Consider the following 27,793-nt stretch of genomic DNA (forward strand, 5'->3'; position numbering starts at 1 on the left):
CAAGACTCCGGTCTCACTGTTCAGTATTACATCCGCCATCACCACGAGGATTGCTTTCCGCCTCCAGTGCTGGGCATTGTTCCTTGCGGAATGTTCCTACGACATCCGTTTTCAAGCCACAGCTCTCCATGCCAACATGGATCTTCTCTCTTATCTCACGGTCGGTGCTGACCCTGAGTTCGATGCTTACCCAGTAGCCTGTTTCCACCTGGATGACGCCGCTGCTGAGGCAGTAGCTGATTTGCCACTGGATGCCAAGTTAGTAGCACGGCAGATGACCCAACCCTCCAGGCACTGATGCACCATGTTCAGCATGGGTGGCCATCAGACCATCATCAGCTGCCACAGCCAGAAATCTGAGCTTACTGGCACCACTGCCAGGACCTGTCTGTCAGAGATGGGGTCCTCCTCATCCTGGGTGATAATGAGCATTGGCGGATTGTGCTGCCAATCTCCCTCCACCAGCGGGCCTTGGAGCTCCTGCACGTTGGTCATTGGGGGATCGTCCTGACAAAATGGCTTGCCCACAGCACATCTACTGGAGGGGGATGGATGCCGCCATCATCCGCATGGTGGCCTCATGTCCCTCTTGTCAACGGCACCAGTTCGTGCTCCCTCGACACCTGTTCCCATGGCCTCCTGCTCCTTCTCCTTAGTCCCGTCTGCACTTCGATTTCGTGGGCCTGTTCCTCAGATCCTCCACGCTTATCCTTGTGGACACAAGCAGTGGGTTTCCTTATGTCTCCTGCATGTCCTTCACGACATCCACCCATAGCACCCAAGCTCTCTCCCGCATCTTTTCCACTGAGGGCCTACCGGAGACATTGGTGACCGACAGCGGCCCTCAATTTATGTCTACTGAATTTACCTCCTACTGCACCACCCTGATTCAAACCCCTCCCTTTCATCCTACATCTAATGGATTAGCTGAACAGTTTGTACATTCAAAGTCCAGACGTCGAAATTGCATCCCTAACACTCCCTGGATGACACTCTTACCATCTTCCTTTCCTCTTATTGGTCCACTGTTCAGGCTGGGTCATCCCCAGCTGAAAAACTTCACAGCCGCCCTCATTGGTCCCCCTTGTCTCTCCTACTTCCATGTTCTCCCCGACCAGCTCCTCCACGTTTGGCACGGCCCCATTTTTCTCTGCAGGATATGGTCTGGGCAATGGTGTTCACCCGGAATCATCCCCGGTGGGTCCCCGCCAGGGTCTTGTCGCTCATTAGGCACTCTATAGTGGCAGTCACCCTCAGCAATGGCACAGTGTGCCAGAAGCACAACAACTAGCTTCGCCCCCAGTGTGGTCCGCAGCCAGCTCCTCTGCCGTCTCCATGGCTGTTGGCCCTCGGGGATGACAGCGCTCTTCTTCCCACCCGACCGATGCCTCTGCCAACACCACTGGTCACACCCCAGGCGGATCCTCCAGCAGATGTCCCTGTGCCCATGGAGGTGGATCCTGCACCTGCGACTGCCCCCGGTCTCCTGTCATCGACAGACCCGGAGCCCGACGTTGAGATGAGCCACAACACAACACAACACCACACCAGGTCCCCACCAACAGCCACCAAGGAACACTACCGGCTCGTGGAGCCTGCAGAACAGCTTCACCAGAGGTCACAGACAGCCCAGGAACTACTTTGATACACCAGGCATGTGACTGCAAATAGTTCTGGCAGATACATTCACCAAACTGGCTTTATAGGGTGGTGCACTGCCGGCAAAGGGCCATTCGACACACCGCTTCGAAGTATACAGAGCGGCAGCCATGGCCAGACACCTCTTCTAGATGGCTGATCTCTTGCTGATGGACTTGGTATAGTCAACAAACATCTTGACATTGTAGAATTGTTTTATTGTGATCTCTCCCCATGAAGAGATGGGCCTTTTCTATTATTATTTGTTATTTTATATTTGGGACTATCTGCAGCTGGGATAGAGTCTATTGTTCTTTCGGAGATGGTATTATTGTTTGTTTCAGTGAGGTCAATAAATTGTTTTCAGACTTGTGTTTTCTGCATTTCTATTCTGTTAGCGCAGATACTTCACTGACAGTTTTAAATATCTCAAGGAAACTATAAAACTGAAAACTAGCGAGAGATATGTTAATGTCTTGTGTTTTCTGCATTTCTATTCTGTTAGCGCAGATACTTCACTGACAGTTTTAAATATCTCAAGGAAACTATAAAACTGAAAACTAGCGAGAGATATGTTAATGTCACCAGGTGCCACAAACTTTCACACTTTAACAAGATTAAAGTCATTTCAAGATAAGCTAAAGTAAGCCATAACAACATGATTATTTAAACAGAGTGTCTGTATGCTAGTGAATGCCTCCCAACAGCCGAAACATTACAAATAAGATAAGCCAAGAAATTTGAAAGTTTCTATACAATATAAAGGGTCCATATGTTGTGGGTGGATGGACATTATAGATTATGAGGTAAACATAAATCTGTTTAAAGATGGGTGAGAAGTGGCTTACAAAACACATTTTTAAGATACTTGTCAGCAGATTTGAAGCTTCCAATAAATGGTTCAGGGAGGGGTGAAGGTTCTTGAATGACTTTGATTTACTTGGATTAAGTTTAGGAAACATTTCAGATCGGACATATGTATGAGTCAGTGACTGACAGCTTTAAAGTGCTCTGTGATGAGTAGTGACACTACAAAAAATCTAAATCTGGATGGTGTGATAGAAATTTGAACCACCCTGTTCCCATATGTCCATGAAATGTCCAGTTGTTATATCAAAGATTATGTTGCTTAATGAAATGCAGTTATCTGATAGATTTTCTAGTAATGTCCAACAACACATTCATCAACACACATAAAAATTTTCAACAGCATTACACCAGTATGACTTAAAGTTCTTAAAAGCTTTTATAGCTTTAGAACAACTGGTAAAGGATGAAAATACTCACGCTCATCTACTTGAGAGCTATCCCTCTGAAAGTGAACAAAAAAACACACAAATATATATTATACATTAAGGAGAAACAGAGCTGCATCTTTTGCATGGAAAAAAGGGACAAGAAGAGAATGTCAGGACAAACTTTGTGTAAAAGAACAAGTAACTCAAAATATTGATCAGCAAATTGACATACGCAGTAGAGACAACATAATAAATGCAAGACAAACATACTGAATGCAAACAATATTATCCAATGTAGTTAACAGTAACTGCAATAGAAAACAATTGCATTTCCACAGAACAGTGCTTAAGCAAATTGGTAGATTAAATCTGGAGAAAGATTCGAAATAAAAGGCACTGTGAATGAGGTGAGAGGATAACAAATTGTACAGTGACAAACGAGTAATGAGACAGGCATTGCACTTTGAAGATGAATATTGAAGCAAAGGTAATAACTAGGGATGGGTGGATATGAAGGACAAGAAGAAGAGAAATGCCAATGAATACGAAAGTTATTGAGAAAAGGCAAGAAACTGATCAGATGGTTAAAGAGCATTTAAACTCTTGTGCATTTTAAGACCTCGGGGCATGTTCATGTTCACAGTTAGCTAACATTTCCTACACTTTAGAATACTTCTAAACAAAGATGATCTGAAAAGATTGATTATGAACACATCACTTTTTTTACTGTCCATTTCATGTTAGTACTGAACTAATAACCATGTTCGAAAGGAGGTTGCAAAACAGAGTCCATATGTTCATAGAAGCATGTCCTTTTGGATAAGGACTTCCTGCTGGTGCCATAACAAACACTGGTAACTGTGAAGTCATAAACAGAACATTTTAAATGAGGAAAGCAAATGTATGAGTGTAACAGCAGATTTTGTACCCTCAATAATTAATATTTTTACTAGGTAGTGCCACACAGCATTTAGATACTTATTGAAAATCATACTGTACCAGTTTTGATCATCAATTATCGTTTGCCTAACAATGATGTGAGATAATCAAAACTGATAACAATAATACTACATCTGCATAAAGGGTTTTTATGCCACTTCTTTGTGGGGAGCATAGAAATATGAAGAACATACATAGTCAGCGGTGTATGAAAGGCCATATTCAGATAAAAAATTAAGTACTATTTGTAGGAGATGGTAGTGGGATGCATTTTCCATAACCACAGAAATATTATGAAGAATGTACACAGCATTGCCTCTCGTCTTGTGTATGACACCAATGGCCAATGCCACCTTGACACACCATTTAACAAATTAACTTCATATAACACTGGAACACGTGGTCTCTCTCTCTCTCTCTCTCTCTCTCTCTCTCTCTCTCTCTCTCTCTCATTTTGCTATTTTATTTCACCATATTAATTCAACTCAGCTATCAGGATGTACTGTAATTTGTATTGTCAACTTGGCCTGGCTTTGTACTCTGGACTTGTATGAAATATCAGAACTATTTTTGCATTTAAACATTTAGAACTCTGTGCATGTTGTTATTTGTGTGAGTAATTACAACATGAGTGACTACGAGGGCAACTGGACCTTCAACATGTGCTTCTTGCCAATGTTCACCGGAGTGTCCTTCAAGGTGGTGCTTCAGAGTTTGCTGCTGCAGCAGCAGCAGCAGCAGCTGGAAAGCCAGTGGCATCTGGAACTGCAACAGCAGGAACACATCACAATGTTGGACAGGGCATTGACCAGACTACTGGCAAAGCCACAGTAACTACCAGCCTATCTGCCTGCTTATCCTGCCTATGATGAGTCCACGGAGGACTGGAAGGCATACGAGAAGTGTTTACGACAGCATTTCACCATCTTCAAGGCTAACAGACACCGATTTCTTTAAGGCACTTTTTCTTTCACTGATTTTACCATCCATGTAACACTTGGTAGGAACGTTGTCCCTGCCTCAAGAACCCTCTTCCCTCTCACTTGACAAAATATGTTGCTTCAGTCGTTTTATTATCACAGGCAGACTCAAGAGTTTTATTAATGCAGGAAACAACCTTCTCAACTGTATAGTGCTTGGCCTGCAGATTTGTAGGGTTTCATTTGGAAGTGTTTTTTTGTTATCTCCCAACATAAGAAGTCTTGCATTGATACTAGGGTACAGGATTTTATCATTACCCCGGCTCCTGATAAGTAAGCCGCCAGCGGGTGTTACAGTTTGAAGACCCCTTTTTGGAAGAGGTCCTTTCTCTTGCTCAATCAAGCTTTTCATGTGGCAGGCTGTCAGCTGGGTTCCTGGGTGGACGTGGCCACTGTCGGCTTGGACGACAGCAGACATTCACATTCAGGCATGTCCTTGAAGGCAGAAATTGTGGCAGTGCACCATGCCTGTAAACCACGTGCTGCACAAACACATCCATGATGAGTTATTTCCCCACAAACCCCTTCTGTTGTGCCCCAACTGTTTAGTCCAACAAGACTGGCAGACTGTCCTAAGCACTGGTCTTCCTGCTATCACTGTCAGAAGAAAGGACACAATGAGGTGGTATGTCAAGCACAGTCTGCTCACACCACACCCTCAGCCCCACAAATCTTGGACATTAATGTTGTTAGTCCTGCTTGTAACAACCTTGTGACAATTTCTAACAAGTTCCAGAATGAGATTTTCACTCTGCAGCGGAGTGTGCGCTGATATGAAACTTCCTGGCAGATTAAAACTGTGTGCCCCACCGAGACTCGAACTCGGGACCTTTGCCTTTCGCGGGCAAGTGCTCTACCAACTGAGCTACCGAAGCACGACTCACGCCCGGTACTCACAGCTTTACTTCTGCCAGTACCTCGTCTTCTACCTTCCAAACTTTACAGAAGCTCTCCTGCGAACCTAGCAGAACTAGCACTCCTGAAAGAAAGGATATTGCGGAGACATGGCTTAGCCACAGCCTGGGGGATGTTTCCAGAATGAGATTTTCACTCTGCAGCGGAGTGTGCGCTGATATGAAACTTCCTGGCAGATTAAAACTGTGTGCCCGACCGAGACTCGAACTCGGGACCTTTGCCTTTCGCGGGCAAGTGCTCTACCAACTGAGCTACCGAAGCACGACTCACGCCCGGTACTCACAGCTTTACTTCTGCCAGTACCTCGTCTCCTACCTTCCAAACTTCACAGAAGCTCTCCTGCGAACCTAGCAGAACTAGCACTCCTGAAAGAAAGGATATTGCGGAGACATGGCTTAGCCACAGCCTGGGGGATGGTTCCAATATGAGATTTTCACTCTGCAGCGGAGTGTGCGCTGATATGAAACTTCCTGGCAGATTAAAACTGTGTGCCCAACCGAGACTCGAACTCGGGACCTTTGCCTTTCGCGGGCAAGTGCTCTACCAACTGAGCTACCGAAGCACGACTCACGCCCGGTACTCACAGCTTTACTTCTGCCAGTACCTCATCTCCTACCTTCCAAACTTTACAGAAGCTCTCCTGCGAACCTAGCAGAACTAGCACTCCTGAAAGAAAGGATATTGCGGAGACATGGCTTAGCCACAGCCTGGGGGATGTTTCCAGAATGAGATTTTCACTCGGCAGCGGAGTGTGCGCTGATATGAAACTTCCTGGCAGATTAAAACTGTGTGCCCAACCGAGACTCGAACTCGGGACCTTTGCCTTTCGCGGGCAAGTGCTCTACCAACTGAGCTACCGAAGCACGACTCACGCCCGGTACTCACAGCTTTACTTCTGCCAGTACCTCGTCTTCTACCTTCCAAACTTTACAGAAGCTCTCCTGCGAACCTAGCAGAACTAGCACTCCTGAAAGAAAGGATATTGCGGAGACATGGCTTAGCCACAGCCTGGGGGATGTTTCCAGAATGAGATTTTCACTCTGCAGCGGAGTGTGCGCTGATATGAAACTTCCTGGCAGATTAAAACTGTGTGCCTGACTGAGACTCAAACTCGGGACCTTTGCCTTTCGCGGGCAAGTGCTCTACCAACTGAGCTACCGAAGCACGACTCACGCCCGGTACTCACAGCTTTACTTCTGCCAGTACCTCGTCTCCTACCTTCCAAACTTCACAGAAGCTCTCCTGCGAACCTAGCAGAACTAGCACTCCTGAAAGAAAGGATATTGCGGAGACATGGCTTAGCCACAGCCTGGGGGATGGTTCCAATATGAGATTTTCACTCTGCAGCGGAGTGTGCGCTGATATGAAACTTCCTGGCAGATTAAAACTGTGTGCCCAACCGAGACTCGAACTCGGGACCTTTGCCTTTCGCGGGCAAGTGCTCTACCAACTGAGCTACCGAAGCACGACTCACGCCCGGTACTCACAGCTTTACTTCTGCCAGTACCTCATCTCCTACCTTCCAAACTTTACAGAAGCTCTCCTGCGAACCTAGCAGAACTAGCACTCCTGAAAGAAAGGATATTGCGGAGACATGGCTTAGCCACAGCCTGGGGGATGTTTCCAGAATGAGATTTTCACTCTGCAGCGGAGTGTGCGCTGATATGAAACTTCCTGGCAGATTAAAACTGTGTGCCCAACCGAGACTCGAACTCGGGACCTTTGCCTTTCGCGGGCAAGTGCTCTACCAACTGAGCTACCGAAGCACGACTCACGCCCGGTACTCACAGCTTTACTTCTGCCAGTACCTCGTCTTCTACCTTCCAAACTTTACAGAAGCTCTCCTGCGAACCTAGCAGAACTAGCACTCCTGAAAGAAAGGATATTGCGGAGACATGGCTTAGCCACAGCCTGGGGGATGTTTCCAGAATGAGATTTTCACTCTGCAGCGGAGTGTGCGCTGATATGAAACTTCCTGGCAGATTAAAACTGTGTGCCTGACTGAGACTCAAACTCGGGACCTTTGCCTTTCGCGGGCAAGTGCTCTGTAAAGTTTGGAAGGTAGGAGACGAGGTACTGGCAGAAGTAAAGCTGTGAGTACCGGGCGTGAGTCGTGCTTCGGTAGCTCAGTTGGTAGAGCACTTGCCCGCGAAAGGCAAAGGTCCCGAATTCGAGTCTCGGTCGGGCACACAGTTTTAATCTGCCAGAAAGTTTCTAACAAGTTGTTCATCAATGAGCATATTAATGGAAAGCCGTTTCAGCTGCAAGTAGATAAGGGCTCTGCAGTGTCTGTTATTAATTATTATGCATCGCTCTTCCTCAGCGCACCACTGTTGTCTCCAGCTACATGTCTTCTTTTTAGTTGCAAAATACAACAATCCCCATTCTCTGACAATTTACAATGGGCACAGCGTACAAGGTCATGGTCCATCAGTTAACTTTTCTTGTGGTGGAAATGCTTTCATGGAAATCTTGTTTGACTTGGATGCTTTCACAGAGTTTGGGTTCACAGTGGCCAATTTGGATAACCTGGTTTTTGACCAAGTACAGTATCAGGAACTTTGCAAGAGTTTTTCGGATGGTTTTTCGCCTGGGCTCAGCAGGGCTAAGTGTTTTACCCTTAAACTGACAGAGTGGCATTTTTTTCAGGCCAGGCCAGTGCCACTGTTCCCTCGCAATCAATTGAATGATGGATGATCCTGACAGGTTTACAGCTTTGGAGGCGACTGAATTTATTTTATCCAGTCAATGGGCTACACCATTTGCAATTATCAAGAAACCGTCCAACAAGCACCATCTCTGTGGCAATTTTAAGGTGGTGATTACTGCCCAGACTGTGATCAACAAGTACCTTATCCAGTGCCCGAACGAATTGGTGACTGAACTGGTAGGAGGACAGTATTTTTTTCAAGGTGGAATTATCAGAGGTATATCATCTGCAGCTTCCGCTTGACGAAGAATCTCAGCAGCTGCTTGTTGTCAACATCCCGTATGGTTACTACAGGCATAAATATTTGGCTTTTGGAGTAGAAAGTGCACTGGCTCATTTTCAGCATTTCTTGAAGCAATCCACACAATGTGCTCCCTGTTGTATCAACTATCTGGACGATACTGTGGACACAGGCCAGTACATTGAGGAGCGCCTGCGGAATCTTCAAGTTCTGTTTCAAACACTGCAGGATACATATCTCAAGTGCAATTTGGATAAATCTGATGTCTTTCAACCCTCTATTGAAAATGTCAGACATTTCATTACCTGGCAGGGGGATTTCACCAACGTATAGTCACATCACTGCCACTGATGCTTTTCCATGGCCCACTAAGCACAGGGAGCTCCAAGCTTTTCTATTCAAAGTTGCTTATTATCATAAAATCATCCCCCAAACAGTTACCATAGTGCATTCCCTTAAATGGTTACTGTAGAAAGATGTCTGGATGATTGCAGGTGACCAAACATGCACAGCTTTGGAGGACAGCCTTCATTCGGCCATTTGCCTCAGTACGTTTCAGCCAGGTAAGCAGCGTGTCTAAGCAACTGATGCATGCCTGTTTGAGCTAGGGGCTGTGCTGGCCTATCACAACCATTACAATCTGGAGCAACCAATAGCATTTCCCCTGAAGGCACTGAACACAGTGCAACAGAATCATTCTCAAATTGAGAAGGAGGGCCATTTTTACATGGTGTGAAGTTTCATCTTGTCATAGGCCACAAGCCTTTAGTCTCTCTCTTCGGCCCCACCATGCAACTGCTAGATAAGACGGCCCACAGACTGCAACAGTGGGCTCCATTCCTCAGCCATTATCATAATGGGATTCACTTCTGCCCAATGGCTCAGCCCTCCAATGCGGACACGCTCTATGTCTTCCTACGGGTCTAAACCCCAGCTTTGAACGAGACAAAATCCTTTGCTTTTATCTCAATGAGGCAGCTCAGAAGGAAGTGGATGGTTTTCTTATTGCGAGCCCTCACATAATTCATGCTATAGCATGAATCCTGTTCTCTGCCACGTGCGGTAATGCATTTTACAGGGGTGGCCTGGACAAACTCTGGCCTCAGCATCAGACCACATACGTAATTATTTTGAGGCGCACCACAGAGTGACTCTCGTTGATAGGATGATCTTGTCGATGAGGGAACATGCCATTCCACAGGATGTCATTCTGGTTCCCAACTGACAGGATGTCTTTTAGCTCTTACATCATGGCCACTGGGGGGCCTCTCAAACAAAGATTCTTGCTTGCCACTACATCGACTAGCCGGGTGTTGACCGAGAAATTAAACATTTAATTGCTGTGTCCCCACATCAGTGTCACTCCCCGTGGTTATCACCCATGCAGCCACGGGAACATGTCCATCTGAATTTCGAGGGCCCCTTGTTGGAAAAATTTGGTTACTTGTGATTGATGCTTACTCTTGTTTCCCATTCACTGTCAACTATTGCTCTATGATGGTGGACTTTAATGCCTGTGCCTTTGCCCAGATCATCTCCATTTAAGGGCTTCCTAGCACCCTGGTGGTGGACAATGGGCCACAGTTCATCTCTCATATGTCTCAAGACTTTTGTTCACAGCATGGCATCCACCAAGCCAGTGTGTCCACAATTCTCCTGCAGCCCAACAGGGAGGCAGAACACCTCATTCGGATCTTCAAGAAGCATATGAAGTAGTATATCAGGGACACTCGGGAAGATGATGATGATGATGATGATGATGATGATGACTGATTCGTGGGGCACTCAACTGTGTGGTTATCAGCACCCATACGAAGTCCCAGTTTTCACAGTCCAATTTTTTTTGCAGTCCAATCTAGTTACTGTCAGGGATGATGATGATGATGATGATGATGATGACAACACAAACACTCAGTCCCTAGGCACAGAAAATCCTCAACCCGGAGGGGAATTGAACCTGGGACCCCGTGATCCAGAGGCAGCAACGCTAGCTGCTAGACCACGAGCTGCGGACACTCCAGAAGAAGAGATGATTACACATTTTCTACGTTTTCACACATCCACTGCTATCAGCGAGAAAAGCCCAGAGGAGTTGCAGCATTGGCGCCAATGGTGCATAGCACTGCTACCCCTGCTGTGTTGTAGAATTTTAGAACATGTTTTTTGCTCGAGTATCATGTCGTTTTTGGAAACCCAGAATCTACTATGTAGGAATCAACATGGATTCCGGAAACAGCGATCGTGTGAGACCCAACTCGCGTTATTTGTTCATGAGACCCAGAAAATATTAGATACAGGCTCCCAGGTAGATGCTATTTTTCTTGACTTCCGGAAGGCGTTCGATACAGTTCCGCACTGTCGCCTGATAAACAAAGTAAGAGCCTACGGAATATCAGACCAGCTGTGTGGCTGGATTGAAGATTTTTTAGCAAACAGAACACAGCATGAAACTTCCTGGCAGATTAAAACTGTGTGCCCGACCGAGACTCGAACTCGGGAGTTCGAGTCTCGGTCGGGCACACAGTTTTAATCTGCCAGGAAGTTTCATATCAGCGCACACTCCGCTGCAGAGTGAAAATCTCATTCTGGAGAACACAGCATGTTGTTATCAATGGAGAGACGTCTACAGACGTTAAGGTAACCTCTGGCGTGCCACAGGGGAGTGTTATGGGACCATTGCTTTTCACAATATATATAAATGACCTAGTAGATAGTGTCGGAAGTTCCATGCGGCTTTTCGCGGATGATGCTGTAGTATACAGAGAAGTTGCAGCATTAGAAAATTGTAGCGAAATGCAGGAAGATCTGCAGCGGATAGGCACTTGGTGCAGGGAGTGGCAACTGTCCCTTAACATAGACAAATGTAATGTATTGCGAATACATAGAAAGAAGGATCCTTTATTGTACGATTATATGATAGCGGAACAAACACTGGTAGCAGTTACTTCTGTAAAATATCTGGGAGTATGCGTGCGGAACGATTTGAAGTGGAATGATCATATAAAATTAATTGTTGGTAAGGCGGGTACCAGGTTGAGATTCATTGGGAGAGTGCTTAGAAAATGTAGTCCAGCAACAAAGGAGGTGGCTTACAAAACACTCGTTCGACCTATACTTGAGTATTGCTCATCAGTGTGGGATCCGTACCAGATCGGGTTGACAGAGGAGATAGAGAAGATCCAAAGAAGAGCGGCGCGTTTCGTCACAGGGTTATTTGGTAACCGTGATAGCGTTACGGAGATGTTTAATAAACTCAAGTGGCAGACTCTGCAAGAGAGGCGCTCTGCATCGCGGTGTAGCTTGCTCGCCAGGTTTCGAGAGGGTGCGTTTCTGGATGAGGTATCGAGTATATTGCTTCCCCCTACTTATACCTCCCGAGGAGATCACGAATGTAAAATTAGAGAGATTAGAGCGCGCACGGAGGCTTTCAGACAGTCGTTTTTCCCGCGAACCATACGCGACTGGAACAGGAAAGGGAGGTAATGACAGTGGCACGTAAAGTGCCCTCCGCCACACACCGTTGGGTGGCTTGCGGAGTATGAATGTAGATGTAGATGTAGATACCTCAACCTCTAGTGCGCCTCCTTTGTTAGCGTCCCCCATCTGGGCTCCCCCTTTTGACTGCTGTGAGCACTGTATCCCAGCTGTTATGCACCGTGCATCTTCATGTTACGGACGAGGACCGGCTGGTGCCTCACCATTACAACCAATTACACCCATGGGTGGAGGAGTTGCCTCCCCACCACTGTGTTCACTTTCAAGCTGACCCATTTCTTGGAACCTTATTTTTCATACTCTCCTCCACCTTTCGAGACATGTCCTAATTCCTCGGTCTGGCCTCCTGCAGTGACCTTGCCCTTGTCTGCAGTCCCTTCATCTGCTGTCTATTCCAGCCCCCCCCCCCACCCTCACCCCTCCCCACTGTATCATTGGGGGCCGGTGTCAGACCAGGTCCTGCCACAAGCAGAATTGTCGGGTGGACCACAGGAGCTGACCCAGCATGTTCCCACTCCCAAGGAGCTGTATGTCCACATGTCTCTCATGCCAGTGATATCTCCAGCTGCTGGCCTCGCACCGCATGGCATCTGCCCATGGGGAGCACATCACTGCCAGGTCCACTTCTGACTCAATGCTCTGGTTTCCACAAATGGCAGCTTCTGTCCGTGGGAAGGACGGCTGTCTCTGAGGTCAAGGAGACAACAGACATTTTCTTCTTGCATACCCCTCTGATACAGGGGAGGGTTGCTGGGTTACACCTAATCACCTTCATCTAACAAAAGGGCAAGCACACATCAGAAGACTGCACTGCCTAGGGTCCTGCGCATGCCGCTAATGTCCAGCGCCACCTCGAGACATCTATCACCAAATTAACTTTGTAAAACCCAGGAGCAGAGCGATTTCTCTCTCCTTTCACTATTGTATTTCCTCAAAGTAACCAGACTCCACTCTAGGGATGCATTGTGATTTGTACCTTGGGCTTAGCCCGGCTTTGAACTCTGGACTTGTATGGAATATAGGAACTGTGTTTGCATTAAATATTTGGAAATTTGTGTTATTATTTGTATGAGTAATTATAATACACAGTATCCCTCAATCGTTTAAAGTAGAGTTTGATATCAATTATGACACACACAGAGGAAGAAGGAACTATTCATATGGTAAAATGGCACTATCCACAATCGATGCCGAAGCAACTGTGGTGCATAGATGACAGGGGCAAATGACAGCTGCGAAGATGTGCACAGATAAATAGATGTGCAACTATTGAGAAACTGACTGCCAAGATGAACTAACTGGATACTGACAGTGTCTCCTCAATGACCGTTTACTGAACTGCATATGGGACTCTGCAGCAGGCGCCTAATTCACGCACTCATGCTGGCTGCTGTTCATCAGCAATGAAGCCTGAAATGTGCATGCCAGTTGCACAATTACATGTCCACCGAGTAGCGACAGGTGGTCTTTCAGATGAACCATGTTTTATGCTTCACCGGACAGTTGGCTATAGGCATGTACGAAGTGAAACATTTGAAAGCAAACACCCTGCAACCAGAAGGGAGTGTTATTGTGAGAGGAATGTTTTTGTGGCATTCCCTGAGTGATCTTGTCATTCTGGAAGGCACAATGGATCAACACAAATGTGCATTTATCCTTGGGGAACATGTCCACCCCAATATGCAGTTTGTTTTTCCTTAGCACAATGGCATCTGCACTAACATAATACTGCTGAAGTCCTTGGTAAGCAGCAGATAGTTTTAGAGACAAAATGTACAAATCATCTACTAAACCCACTAATGAATTTAAGGGAATAGCATAAGATGATGGCATGAAACTACAAGTAAGTCAATTTCATGTTTTTGTTCTGCTGAGAAATTTATTAGTGGTAATTTTAGGAATATCCACATGAATCCAGTAATGCTTTACTGCAAGCTATCAGTTGTAGAGTAATATTTCCTGAAACAAAACAAACAACAAAAACAAACAAAAACAAAAAAAGCTGTCATATGGCGAGAAGGTTGTTTAAAGTTTCATCGGTGGAGAAACTCACATCCCAACTGCTTGACTTAGTAATCACTCTGTAGTAGTGAAAGGCTGAAACATGACAGCTCATAACAGCAATTCCTAAAAAATATTCCACTAGTCTCCAAAGTTTTGCAGTTGGCTAGAACTTTAACATACACATTCAAATATGGCCAGCCGGCTGTAACACAGTGTACAGTTCACCTTGCTGATCACCAATTTCAGCAGCTTTCCCTAAGACATTGTTATTTCTGACTTCATGCATTAAATTTAAGCCTCCACTTTAATAAACATATATACAATAACTTTTAACAGAGGTAACTGTAGTCTCCACACTGGCCTATTCAAAATGCACTATACTCTGGGAGTCCAGTTACAAAACTTTTATGACAGTGGACAATCAGATCTGCAAACACTCTGGTGTCTCGAAACATAACAGTGGTTTGACTTACACAATTGGATTAGAGAATGGCAACAAAATCACTATGCACTCTAAGAACATACACAGAGAAAATGTCTGCACACTGGTTTCAGCACCACATTTGGTCAGCTGCCTTTCCTTTTATGTCACAGCAACTGCTTCAGTGTACCTCAAAAGCCAACACAAAGAAATCATGGTGGCTTTCTATGCTGATCAGCAATTTTCTCAAGGTATCTCTCACACTGGAAACATCTGGTCATGGTTGGTGACACACTGGTACACCAGCAACTCATCAGCCACTACGACTGACAAGCTCTGGCGTAGAACTGAAATGTATGTAATGATGTACCCATATCTGTTATTCAATCTCATTTCAATGTCCAGCCCAGTTAGAGGCACTGTTGCTGCCACAGGTGGCAGGTTTGTGCGTTAAATTTTGCATTCTGTATACCAGCAAATCACCCACAAAATGAATCATATATTTTTCCTAATGTATTGTATGCACACACTATGAAAAAATTAATTATTTGCTATCCTTGTTGGCATTGCAAATATAACAGTGAAAAATGTATAATTTTTACAACTTTCATGAATCTTGAATTTTGTGTACTTTATGATGGATTTCTTGTCCATTCAGGTGTGTTATGCTGTCTTCAGAACCAGTTCTTAATTATATTAAATTTTGAAATGTGGGCTAGTAAACTGAAACTGCTTTAAATTATATTGCCCCTTTGTGGGTTTCAGGCAGAAAACATGAAACGGGTCTCTGTGCCTTACAACTATAAATATGTTGGTTTAGTAACCGATGTACCAGGGAGCTATAACTAAAGTGCAGCTTCTCAGAGATCCAGCGTACGGTGTGATCATCACATGGCAACAAAACTTGGTAGATTCACTAATGCATTAATGTTGAACTGATTCACACTATACAAAAAATTAAGTTCCAATTTTGGTCACAAGGTGAAAATCTTTCATTGTAAATGCAAGAAAGACATATAGAAATGTTTCTATATGTAATGGATTAGGCAGAAAAGGTCAAACAAGTGAGAATGACATAATGTTGATTGCATTATTAACTGCCATTTACACAAAATGTTCAATGTGAGCACTGGAGATGTTGACATGATGCTGCATCTGTGAAACAACGTGATCAATAGTTGTTCACAGCAGTTCCGGTGTAATCTAAGCAACAGGTTATTTCAGGTAGAGACTGAATGTGTCCCTGATAATTGCGCACTTTTAGATATACCCAGAGCCAAAAGCCGCATGGAACCAGGTCCATTTATCTTAGAGGTCACGCATTTAGATAACCTGGGACAAGTTCATGGAAGGTTGCATTACGCAGATCTTTCACTGGGTGAGTGACATCGGGTGTTACCCCGTCTTGCATGAAAACAATGGTTTCCATGTAGTTGCATTCTTCCAAAGCAGGAATCACATGCTGTACAAGGAGGTCTCAATACTGTGCAGACATCACGGTACTCCTGATAGGTCCTCTGGATGTATTCTCTTCAAAGAAGAATAAACCAAGAATAAAGGTACTCGTGAAACAAAATCATACAATCACATACGGTAAGTGCGATGGCTCTTAGTGCACAACACACAGTTTAACAATACCCCAAAATTCTGAAGTTCAGTGTATTCTCTGCACCCTGTACTGTAAGATCTGCCTTGTCACTCCATAGAACATTGCCTAGCCACATGTCATCAATGTTGATCCATGCCAGAAACTGAAGTGCAAATCCAGAACCTTGCTGTAGATCATGAGATTTCATTTGCTGCACTGTCTGGATCTTGTAATAGTGCTAGTGTTATATACACCATAAAATTTTCTGTACTGTTGACCATGGGATGGGCAATTCTCATGACACTGCACCAGCACTAGCACTGCCAGGGGCACATACTGCATGGTAAGTTACAGCAACAGTTACCTCATCAATAATTTCCACCAGGATGGTGCCATGCCAAGCTTACCTGTGTTTTCAAATTTTATCATCATCATCATCATCATCATCATCATCATCATCATCTCTAAATCACTGAATGGCATTGGGTCTCTCCTCAGACCTTTCAGTCGGCGATAATTTTTTCCAGCATAAGTCAGTTCCGCACTAACGCATTAGTGTATCTCTCAAGTTTCACTGCCATATAATAATTACAGCCCATATAGGATCTCTGTGAGTAGCTGTGCTTTAATTATAACCACACAGTACATAAATCACATAGCTAAAATTCTGTAAGACAGGTAGGCATGGGAACATGGAATGGTATGAATATATGCACCTGATAATGTGGATTGAAACCTCGAAAACTGAAGTAAAAAATTCAATTAATGCTATGAAAAGTGGTTGTTAATTTATTACTTATACAAAACTAGCATGCACAAACAATTATTAAATGCAGTGCTCGTTTTGAAATATTTATTTGGATTTGCTGTTCAGCTAACCTGTGTACAGAAAATACCACATCCAGGGCAACACATGTGCCTCAACAGGCGCTGCTTGTGTACTTCGCACAACAGAACAAAGGGACAGCGGACTCCAGCACGTCTCAGGCAAACATTCTTCACTTGAACAACTTCTGCACATCCAATCACGTGTTCATCAAGTGCATCCATTGCTTGACAATACATTACAGAAGTCTTCTGTGACTGTATTGCCGCATACAGTGATGTTGACTTTTGACAGTAACATAGAATTCCATCAGCTGTTCCCTACAAATTGACATAACAAAGTAATATCTGTAGTAAAGAAAAGAAGCAGCAAGAATTGTTTTGTTACACATCATATAAACTTAGACACACATACAAGAAAATTGTTATAATTTGAATAGGGAAGTCTTGCAGATCTTATCAAACACTATCACTATGTGTATCATTTACTATGGCATTTCCATATAATAATCTGGTCAGGCATAGTAAATCACCTGTTTGCAACATATATCTCAAAGTATTTTATAATGCAATAGGAGTTTAAAAACTGGACGTTCTTTGCCAACTACTTGACAACATAATATGCAAAATGTACTTGGAAAATCTGAACTACAGAAAATGTGATAATGGAAGGTTCTAGTGGAATGTAAATAATCGAAGGTGTAATGTTAGGATTTGTTGACTGACTTACAGGCACTTAATTTTCAGATGAAGCTCCTCTTCAGGGGGTAGGATGGTTGGAGTGAAGGGTGACAATGACTGGGAAGGAGAAGCAGCAAGTGTAAGGGATATGAATATGGTACCAGTGAACTCACTATGGTGCAGGTTGATGGAGTTGCATGTGGGGATTGACAAGATGAAGAAGGCAGTGTATAATGAGTGTTGTGAGGACATGGAGAGAAGGGAGGGAGTTGGTGTGGGATATATCTAATGGAATCTGAGACCAGGGGGATTGAGCAAATGACAGATGCATCACAAAGACAATTACCATCTACGCAATTCAGAGAAATTGGTATTGGTGGCATGGGTTGTGAAGCAGCCACTGAAATCAGGTAGTTTGAGCTCAGCAGAGAGTTCTGCCACTGGATGGTCAACTCTGCTCTTGCCCACGTTGCACACTGAGTAAAAATTACAGCAGAGCAGGTATATGGCATAATTGCTTTTTTTCTAAGGTAACTCTGCCTCCAAAGGGAGCACAGAGCAAGGTGTTTGTGAAAGTAATGTGTGCAGTGACCTCCAGATGAGAAGTGAATAGACAGTGTAAAACTAGTTTTGCAATTTACTACACATATGAATAATTATACACTTGTATGTCTGTTAACCTTTTATTTATTCGGAATTGCTGTGTTACGCTAATATCAATATAAAATAACCTTGTGGATGGATAGACTACCAACCAAATAAATAACTTTTATTTGCTCACCGTGTTGGAACTCAAATAATTCTACAAATGCTGTACCCATTCCAAAGCATAATGTGTGAATGTTAAAAGCTACCATAACTTCACTGGCCCAACATACCTTTATTATGAAGTGCAAACCGAATCATCTTGGTCATTCTATCTCTGCTAATTTCAAGTCCTTAACTGAATGCATCTGCACTTTGGTTGATCAACACCAACAACTCACTGTCTGCAAACTTCCATCCATGGTCCACATTAAACCTGTAGTTGTCCCACTTGCATAACCTGTTTTTCCTGTCTCTACTGCTGTCACATAGCAGCACATTAATGTTCACTTGTCTGTGGCCTCACAGCTAAAAGGCACTTCTTTGCCCATCACCTCTACAATTACGAGCTCACTATTTTCCTTGTTACTCTAATAAAACTCATTTTGATTAGAAGTTTTTTTCCCTTTGTAGAGGCAAATTTATGAATACATAAGAAGCACAAAGGTATTTGAACATTTTCATCATCAGTATTGAGGGTTTTGAGGGCAAATGTGGTTTATCCTATAGAATGTGCTACAGATGCTATGAGTCTCAAGTTTTCAAATGTTTCACACTCAACTGCCGAATTGCATGCTTTTCAGGGGAAAATTAAATGTTAGTAATTCTGAACTGAAAATAATAATACTCTTGAGATTACATACATGATGATGCAGTTGTTTAAAGCACTGGAAATAATGGATCTCTAATACAAAAACTCGGTGTGCTGACAAACGTTTGAAGAATACATTAATCATTATTCTATATCATTAAACCACATGTTACATATTACACACAGCTCAATAGTGAAACAGTCAAGACAACCATAACTCTCTCCAATCTGAAAGTTATTAGTTTGAATCAATGTTAGTGGTAATCTAGATTATTTAGTGTTATTTTTATGATACATTATCTTTTCTATCATGTTTCAACACATTTATGTAATGTTTTCATACCTGTTTTAGTATTTAACCCATTCAAATATACCAATGTGTCACTAGATGTCACACTGTTAAGTTTCCAGCTTCCATCACTAAGCAAAACATAAATCAGGTTTTCTACCAGATGTCTCATGATGATCTGCTGAATGATAATCCAATGGAGTGTGTCAAAAAAGTCTGTTCTACCCAGTAGATCTAAACTTTGTAAGCTCAAAGTAAGAGAGAGATTATACTTTTTAACATATTCTGTAATAATTTATAATCAATTTGGAGCTGGTCTGAAGAAGTCAGTGCCTGCAACGAATGAGAACTGTCTGTTCTGCTTGCCAGCAATTCAAGCAATGGTGAAAGCCTGGGACAGCGCTTACTCCTCTGACATAGTGAAAACTTGAGAAATACCAATTTTTTTCATTTTTTTTATTTCATGTCCATCTTCCTTCATTTCTAGACCACTTGTCACTTACCATAAGCCATGTTCCTTTGCATTAACACTAGGCTGATATAATTATCTTCACATTATGTTCTTCCTTCTGGTAGAAGGAGTAATGTTGTGTAAGCCAACCAAGGTACCATGTGCATGAAAGAATCACAAAGCAACAAAAAAGAAACTCTAACTCTCCACTAATGCTAAGAAGTTAATGAAACCTGACTGCCTTGAAAAATTACTACTTTGAAAGCTAATATTTCTCATTCTTCTCAAAAGCTAAAATCCTTCTCAAAAGCTAAAATCCTTCTCAAAAGCTAAAATCCTTCTCAAAAGCTAAAATCCTTCTCAAAAGCTAAAATAAACTAAAATTATAATTACAACCTTATTTGGGACTGAGAAGCACCACCCTCCTGGAGACCAAGACCCTCCCAACGAAGATTGAAATCATATTGAAAACTGGGATCTTCTTGGAAACTGGAATCACCTTAGCAACCAACTATTTTGAAAGCTAATATCTTCTTAGTGACTAAGAATCTTTAAATCTAAAATAATCTAGTAAACTAATAAAAGGCTTCATTAACTGTTAACTACAGGGAGTCCTTAAAATTATAAAAACTGTGTGTGTAAATGAGACCTGATTATGGTGGAGACTGTGCAATCTTGAAGAAATTCTGGAATGTTTTCCCATTTCCTGACCACGCTTATCTTTAACTGTCAGCTGTCACTGATGGAGGTAAAAGAGCCATTCTCTCATGTCCACATACTTTGCACGTAACATATAGGCCAGTAAATACCTGAGAATCCATGCATGACTTGCTTTTCATTGTAGAAAGACATCTTCAAAACACTATGAAAAGCAATATCTATGGATACGGTGTTTAGCACAGTAGTGAAAATGAGGGCCAGGTTTTACTTCATTTAACTGCAGATCAGACATTGTTCTTTGCAGATAAATAAGTGTGACACACAATTATGTGGCACTTGTTGCAAGATGACAATGTGGACAAATGGATTCTGAAGCTCTTCTGTTACATAATTTCTGAACCTGTTACCAAATAGTAATCACTACGTACATCCCATGACGATGTGGTTAAAGCTACATTACTCCAAACATTGTGCGAATTTCTCACTGGGTGTTTGATTTCCTCGATGTGTGGCAGAAAAGCAGTCATTTCCAGCCAGATATGCTTTTGTTCAGTTATGCAATACAATCACTGTGTAATGAGGTCACCGAGACTCGTGCACATCAACTATCTTGCTTGTAGCCCTGGAAAATATTCTGAATGTCTGTGAAGTCTTACAAGCTGTTAACTGTGAAACTTGCATAATCTGCATATGTTTAGACAACTGTCTTAACCCAGCGAAAGGAAAGGCCCAGTAAGGTGGTGTGGATTTTCATTTGCAGCAGCTTCATTGCTAAATTGTGTAAATAAAATGAAAGATAGCAATCATTTCTGTTGCAGCACTCATCAAATGGCAATATATCGCACAAGGGAATCATTTACCTTCATCCAGATATAGGTTGCTTGGCTTTCTAAAATGTCAACAAAAGACTGGAAAAACACATGGTGTTCATAGTCATTGTTACATGTGCGTGTTCAATTCTTTGAGATTTGTTCTCAAAGCTTAAATAGTCAACTTCTATGGTGACCTGTCATACAGAAGTCACGTGAGCACGGTATCTGTAACCAGACAGAATATCTAGCACTGACCAACCTGCTACTGTACTTGCTTGGTTAGGCCATAGGATATGAGATTTGACATTTCCGAACATCTCATTCAGTAGGTGTGTGTAGATATTTAAGCCATATTTAGAAGTGTGACTATTCATAATTTTCTTATACTGACAGAACGTGTGCGCTAGGTATCAAGACAGCACTTACAATACCCATCGTGGGTAAATTTTATCTTGTTAGAAGATCGGTACAAATTTGACTAAGTCCTTTTCTCAAAGTATGTCAAGTTTCCTATACAGTTCCACCAGTATCCCATCCATACAAGGTGACTTGGGGGTATGTGCTGACCTTATCATTTACTACTGTGCTGGAGAATAGTTCCTTTCTGTTTTGATTCTGCTACACTAATACTGTGTTCTCTCTCCCCTCCACCTGCTATCATTCATTTATTTTATGCAATGTGAGTCCACATAAAGAAAATGAGGGATTGAATATGACTGAAAATGAATAAGGGATTGTATTGGTTAAAAACAGTCTTGGTTGCAATAAGCACTGGTTTGCTGTATGCCACATATGGACTGGAAGTATTTCTATGAATAAGTGAATTTCTGTCTTTGTCCCCTAAATGTTATTTGCTCATCCTAAAAGGATTTTACTATTACATCTTTTGCTTGTATGTATTCCTTTGTCATATGATAGATTACACTAGGTGCTAAAATTTGATCCCTTGACCAAGTAGCAATTGGAGCTGACAATGTTTGCCTTATACGATATCATGGTTTGGTATTTCTTACGCTTGCCGCTTTAGCATCTCTTACATTTGTCTTAACATTACAAAACAAAAAAAAAATCCTCAGTGCTTTTCATCCAGCCAGCTACAACTTTCGCACGTTTTCGATAATTGTGTCATTTTGGGCTTTGCTTGAAGAAGTCACATGCATTGCCAGTGCAACAGAACATCAATTTTTACTTGTATATCCTTTGGGATATCATAGTTAAGGCATTAAGGACCATACACCCAGAATACCTTTTTATTCCAGAGGTAATGACACAATTTTGTTTTTTATTTGTCTAAGAAACAGGTAACAGCTTATCATGGTAGCAGAATATCATGTTACGGCTACTACTTCATGAAAGTGCTGAGACAACCCAAATCAAACTGGAAATATGCAGAACTTGACATACTGCCATGAGCTGTACTGCATGCAATGTGAAGTAGCAGTTGGAGTCCCTGGCTGGTGTGTTGCAGGTCACTAGCTCACATCCAACTATCAGCAACAATTTGTTATTTAGTATTTATCATTTCTGGAAGGTTCTCCAAATTTTTTAAGTTTGTAATGTTTGCATATTCTGGAATATTTGGTTTTTGTACAAATAGAAGCACTCTCCACCCAGGAGTTCAGTTCTGTTTTGTCTGTGCACAGTGTGCAGTGCTATGAACTGTTCTTCCTTGCTGATCCTGCTTTCGGATTTGGACTATTTTGGTTACAACATGTCATTGTTTTGTGGAGATGCCAGGTACTTCAAAACATCTACAGCACCGTGGCTCCAATTAGGCAAAGTAAAAGTTGTTGCCTCAAGGAACAGGAACCGCAATACAAACAGTTCATCATTCCCAAAGTCCGTATATTCAGGAAATCAATAGATTCCAAAACAGCAGCAAGTTGACTGCCATACATCAGTGTTTATACAGGGACACTGGTCAGGACCCAATGAAATAACAAAGGATTCAACCAAGTTACCAAATACAACAGGATGGGTGACGACGTGTTTGGTAAATGCATACTTTTACTCTGATCGCACAGCCCAGCCATGGTTTGAGAACAATGAGGAGAAGCCCAATAACTGGGACAATTCAGAAAGCATGTGGTGACAATCAGTGGCAAGTCCACTTAGCGGAAAAGCAATTTAGGAACAGGGCTTAATATCACTGCGAAACAACACAGGCTTATGTAAAAGAATGTTCTGGCCTTAGGCCACACTGTGACTCCAAATACACTCCTGGAAATGGAAAAAAGAACACATTGACACCGGTGTGTCAGACCCACCATACTTGCAACGGACACCGCGAGAGGGCTGTACAAGCAATGATCACACGCACGGCACAGCGGACACAACAGGAACCGCGGTGTTGGCCGTCGAATGGCGCTAGCTGCGCAGCATTTGTGCACCGCCGCCGTCAGTGTCAGCCAGTTTGCCGTGGCATATGGAGCTCCATCGCAGTCTTTAACACTGGTAGCATGCCGCGACAGCGTGGACGTGAACCGTATGTGCAGTTGACGGACTTTGAGCGAGGGCGTATAGTGGGCATGCGGGAGGCCGGGTGGACGTACTGCCAAATTGCTCAACACGTGGGGCGTGAGGTCTCCACAGTACATCGATGTTGTCGCCAGTGGTCGGCGGAAGGTGCACGTGCCCGTCGACCTGGGACCGGACCGCAGCGACGCACGGATGCACGCCAAGACCGTAGGATCCTACGCAGTGCCATAGGGGACCGCACCGCCACTTCCCAGCAAATTAGGGACACTGTTGCTCCTGGGGTATCGGCGAGGACCATTCGCAACCGTCTCCATGAAGCTGGGCTACGGTCCCGCACACCGTTAGGCCGTCTTCCGCTCACGCCCCAACATCGTGCAGCCCGCCTCCAGTGGTGTCGCGACAGGCGTGAATGGAGGGACAAATGGAGACGTGTCGTCTTCAGCAATGAGAGTCGCTTCTGCCTTGGTGCCAATGATGGTCGTATGCGTGTTTGGCGCCGTGCAGGTGAGCGCCACAATCAGGACTGCATACGACCGAGGCACACAGGGCCAACACCCGGCATCATGGTGTGGGGAGCGATCTCCTACACTGGCCGTACACCACTGGTGATCGTCGAGGGGACACTGAATAGTGCACAGTACATCCAAACCGTCATCGAACCCATCGTTCTACCATTCCTAGACCGGCAAGGGAACTTGCTGTTCCAACAGGACAATGCACGTCCGCATGTATCCCGTGCCACCCAACGTGCTCTAGAAGGTGTAAGTTAACTACCCTGGCCAGCAAGATCTCCGGATCTATCCCCCATTGAGCATGTTTGGGACTGGATCAAGCGTCGTCTCACGCGGTCTGCACGTCCAGCACGAACGCTGGTCCAACTGAGGCGCCAGGTGGAAATGGCATGGCAAGCCGTTCCACAGGACTACATCCAGCATCTCTACGATCGTCTCCATGGGAGAATAGCAGCCTGCATTGCTGCGAAAGGTGGATATACACTGTACTAGTGCTGACATTGTGCATGCTCTGTTGCCTGTGTCTATGTGCCTGTGGTTCTGTCAGTGTGATCATGTGATGTATCTGACCCCAGGAATGTGTCAATAAAGTTTCCCCTTCCTGGGACAATGAATTCACGGTGTTCTTATTTCAATTTCCAGGAGTGTATAACAGAAGCCAACAAAATCTTGCACTTAATGAATGGAATCATAGAAGAGATGTACCAAGCTCTTCTGATAAAGGATGTCACAACAACTGAGGAACTCATCATGTGGTGCCAGCGCATCAAGGTAATGCAACAGAAAAGAGCTGGTCAGAAGAAGTGTGACCAACTCCTGAATGTTATCCCTGTGGAATAACACTGTAACCCACCTCTCTCCTATGCCAGGTCTACAGCAGTTTATGGCAGCTGCAATTGTTGGACCAAGTAAGAAAGAAATCACAATCACAAATGTTGATCCCATATGTCAGGCGGTAATGAAGAATGTCGAAGAACTGTATCCATCTTTACACCAATCTCTACCACCAGTCAAAGACACAGGGAAGAATGGACTCTGCCATTTTGGACTTACGCCACAGCCATCAAATGACAACCCAGAATTTGACCAACACAGGTGCAATAAATTCCCAGCCAAATGCAACGACCCACAGAATAGCAGACATTTGGAGAACGGAAGACAACGTCCAGTATGTTTCCACTATGGACACCACTGACATACTGTAAACCACTGTAAAAAAGAAAACGGTGTTCGCCAACTAAGAAGCCACAACACATCAATCGTCACAACAGTTCTATTCAAACCAGCCAACTGCGAAACACTGTAGTTGAACTGTGAGATGAATCCCTTTGCCATACTCTGGATGAGATCGCTTACCTACATGCTATAGCAGTTCTCCATTGCCATACAGGGGTAGCAGCTGCTCACCTAACCATCAAATTCAGAAGAACTAAGTGAGGTAACCGTCTATGAAAGTGAGGCTGTCACAGACAAAAATCTTCCATAGATGACAGACACCAATATCTCCAGAAATCTCATTACCATCATCATCAATTGCCAAGCAATCCAGGCGCCAGAGAACAGAAACTGAGTGAGTACAAGTCTAATGCTGAGGGTTGCAGACATTAGAAATAAAGTAGCTGCTGTTACGTCAGTGCTATACTGGCTTCTTTCCTTCCCACTGTAGTTCCACAAGTATGACAAGTCAGAGAACAGTGGTGCTGCAGTCACTTCCTATTCATCAACTCGTTCTCTCTTGCTGAAGCATGCAGGAGTGTAAGGCTAATTGTGACTTTGTGCATTCAATGGCTGTACTATCTTGCTGTTCTAAAGTAGCACTGACAGGGCAAAAATGACCAATTGTCAGGAAGAAATGGCTTCTAACGAAGCTGTGTTTTGTGAGACTGTGGAAGACGTAAGCCAAAAATTAAGTGATGCAATGTATACAACTGCAAATGAGATCCATCAGAGGAATAATTGTGGAATAAGTCTGATGATGTAAGTTCACACCTCGGATGAAAAACATACAAATTTCGTCCAATGAAAACTAAGTGGTTGTATTCTTGTTTAGTTCATCTAGATCCTGAAAAAAACGTATGGCCTGCACACAGAGCAACATAGCACAAGAAATCCCTTCATTTGCTAAAAGGTACTGTATGGGCTGCTATGTCCAAAAGGCACCAATCTGTGTATTCTTTCGGTCGTAGCAACTTGCACTTATGGGCCAGCAGTGAGTAGTGTAGCATATCATTGATTTCTGTAACTTTCTCAAGGCCGGGTGTAAATTTAATTTAGTAATTGACCGCCAGTTATAGAATAATCATCATCTCCACATTCTATTTTCTTGTACTGTCATCACAGATTCGGTAACGTGTTGAAAGTGTGTGTATGACAACATAATTGTAAGATATTCTTTAAATAGAGATTAAGTAAAAAATTACAGTAGTCTTAGAAAAAGTTTTATACATATACATACAGGGTGGGCCATTAGTTAGATGTCACTAACAATCCTTATACTTCGTCTTGCCCAGACTTGGGGTAGTCAGTTATGAACTTGGCTACTGTGTAGAACTTCAAGTCAGTTGATACTAGCAATTTGAGGTTATGTTCTCTGTTATATGAGAAACAATCAACAGAAAGTCATGAAAAATCTGCCTCGATTGCACAAACTACCTGGTGTTTACCTAGGTTTCAGCGTGGGTAACCACGCCTTCTTCAGAACAAATGTAAAACAGCTTGCTGAAATAGGCATAGTCAAAGGCTAAAATCAATACCTACAGTGGCAAGACCCCATAAAAATTTTTTACAAATCAATAATATTACTTATCTCAACCCTGTATGTGCTGCCTCGCCCCAGCCAACATACAATGGTCACAGGTTCTCCACCAAACTGAGGCACCGCAGGCTGCTCACATGTGCGGCTATCGAAAGCACTGCGCATGCGCGCAGCCAGGAAACAATCTTCTTACACATGGGAGCGTGATTACTAAGTTAACACGGATCAGGACCCAGCTGATTGCCAAATGTTGCCGCACAAATAGCAATTGAGCAAATGATAAAAGCGATGATGCGGGGAATTAAGACACATTTAATAGCAACGCACGACAAACTTTGTGCACGGATGGTAAATCAGCCACAAGCTAATATGGAGGCCCTAGAATTAGGTAGAAATAACAACTAAACCAAAAAGATAGCTATGCTGAGGACGTTATTGTTAATGGATAAAACCGCACTAATAATATCTGCAGCAGAAACAACCATAGTCACTACATTGCCATAATACTAGCGGCCGACCAGGCCGTAATCAGAAGACATTAAAGATTTAAAACATACCTTAGCTCCATGATCTTATAATTAGATAGAAGCCAACAAAGATACATAAAATACCTCCTAGAAGCGAGCAGCAATAAGGAAATACAAATGGTGTTCTTCTTGGCCAACCAAACCCTAAACACAGTACGAGGGAAAACGTACCGAATTGGGGGGAGGGGGGCTATTAAATATGTCTTAATTCCCGCATCATCGCTTTTATCATTTGCTC

At 43.4% G+C, this 27,793-nt stretch overlaps 1 protein-coding gene across 5 annotated transcripts in view; it reads right to left on the reverse strand.

Annotated features, from left to right (window-relative positions):
• LOC126248359 (histone-lysine N-methyltransferase EHMT2) overlaps window positions 1-27,793 on the reverse strand; it is a 267,727-nt gene that overhangs the window by 167,088 nt on the left and 72,846 nt on the right. For all 5 annotated transcript variants that reach the window (XR_007545465.1, XR_007545466.1, XM_049949279.1 and 2 more), the window contains one exon: window positions 17,049-17,315. Coding sequence is in view for 3 of the 5 variants with exons in the window: in XM_049949279.1 (XP_049805236.1) it covers window positions 17,049-17,315 (267 nt within the window). In the remaining 2 variants the exon portion in view is untranslated. The remainder of the gene's footprint in view (window positions 1-17,048; window positions 17,316-27,793) is intronic.

Source organism: Schistocerca nitens, chromosome 3 (assembly GCF_023898315.1).
Source record: "Schistocerca nitens isolate TAMUIC-IGC-003100 chromosome 3, iqSchNite1.1, whole genome shotgun sequence".
NCBI lineage: Eukaryota > Metazoa > Arthropoda > Insecta > Orthoptera > Acrididae > Schistocerca > Schistocerca nitens.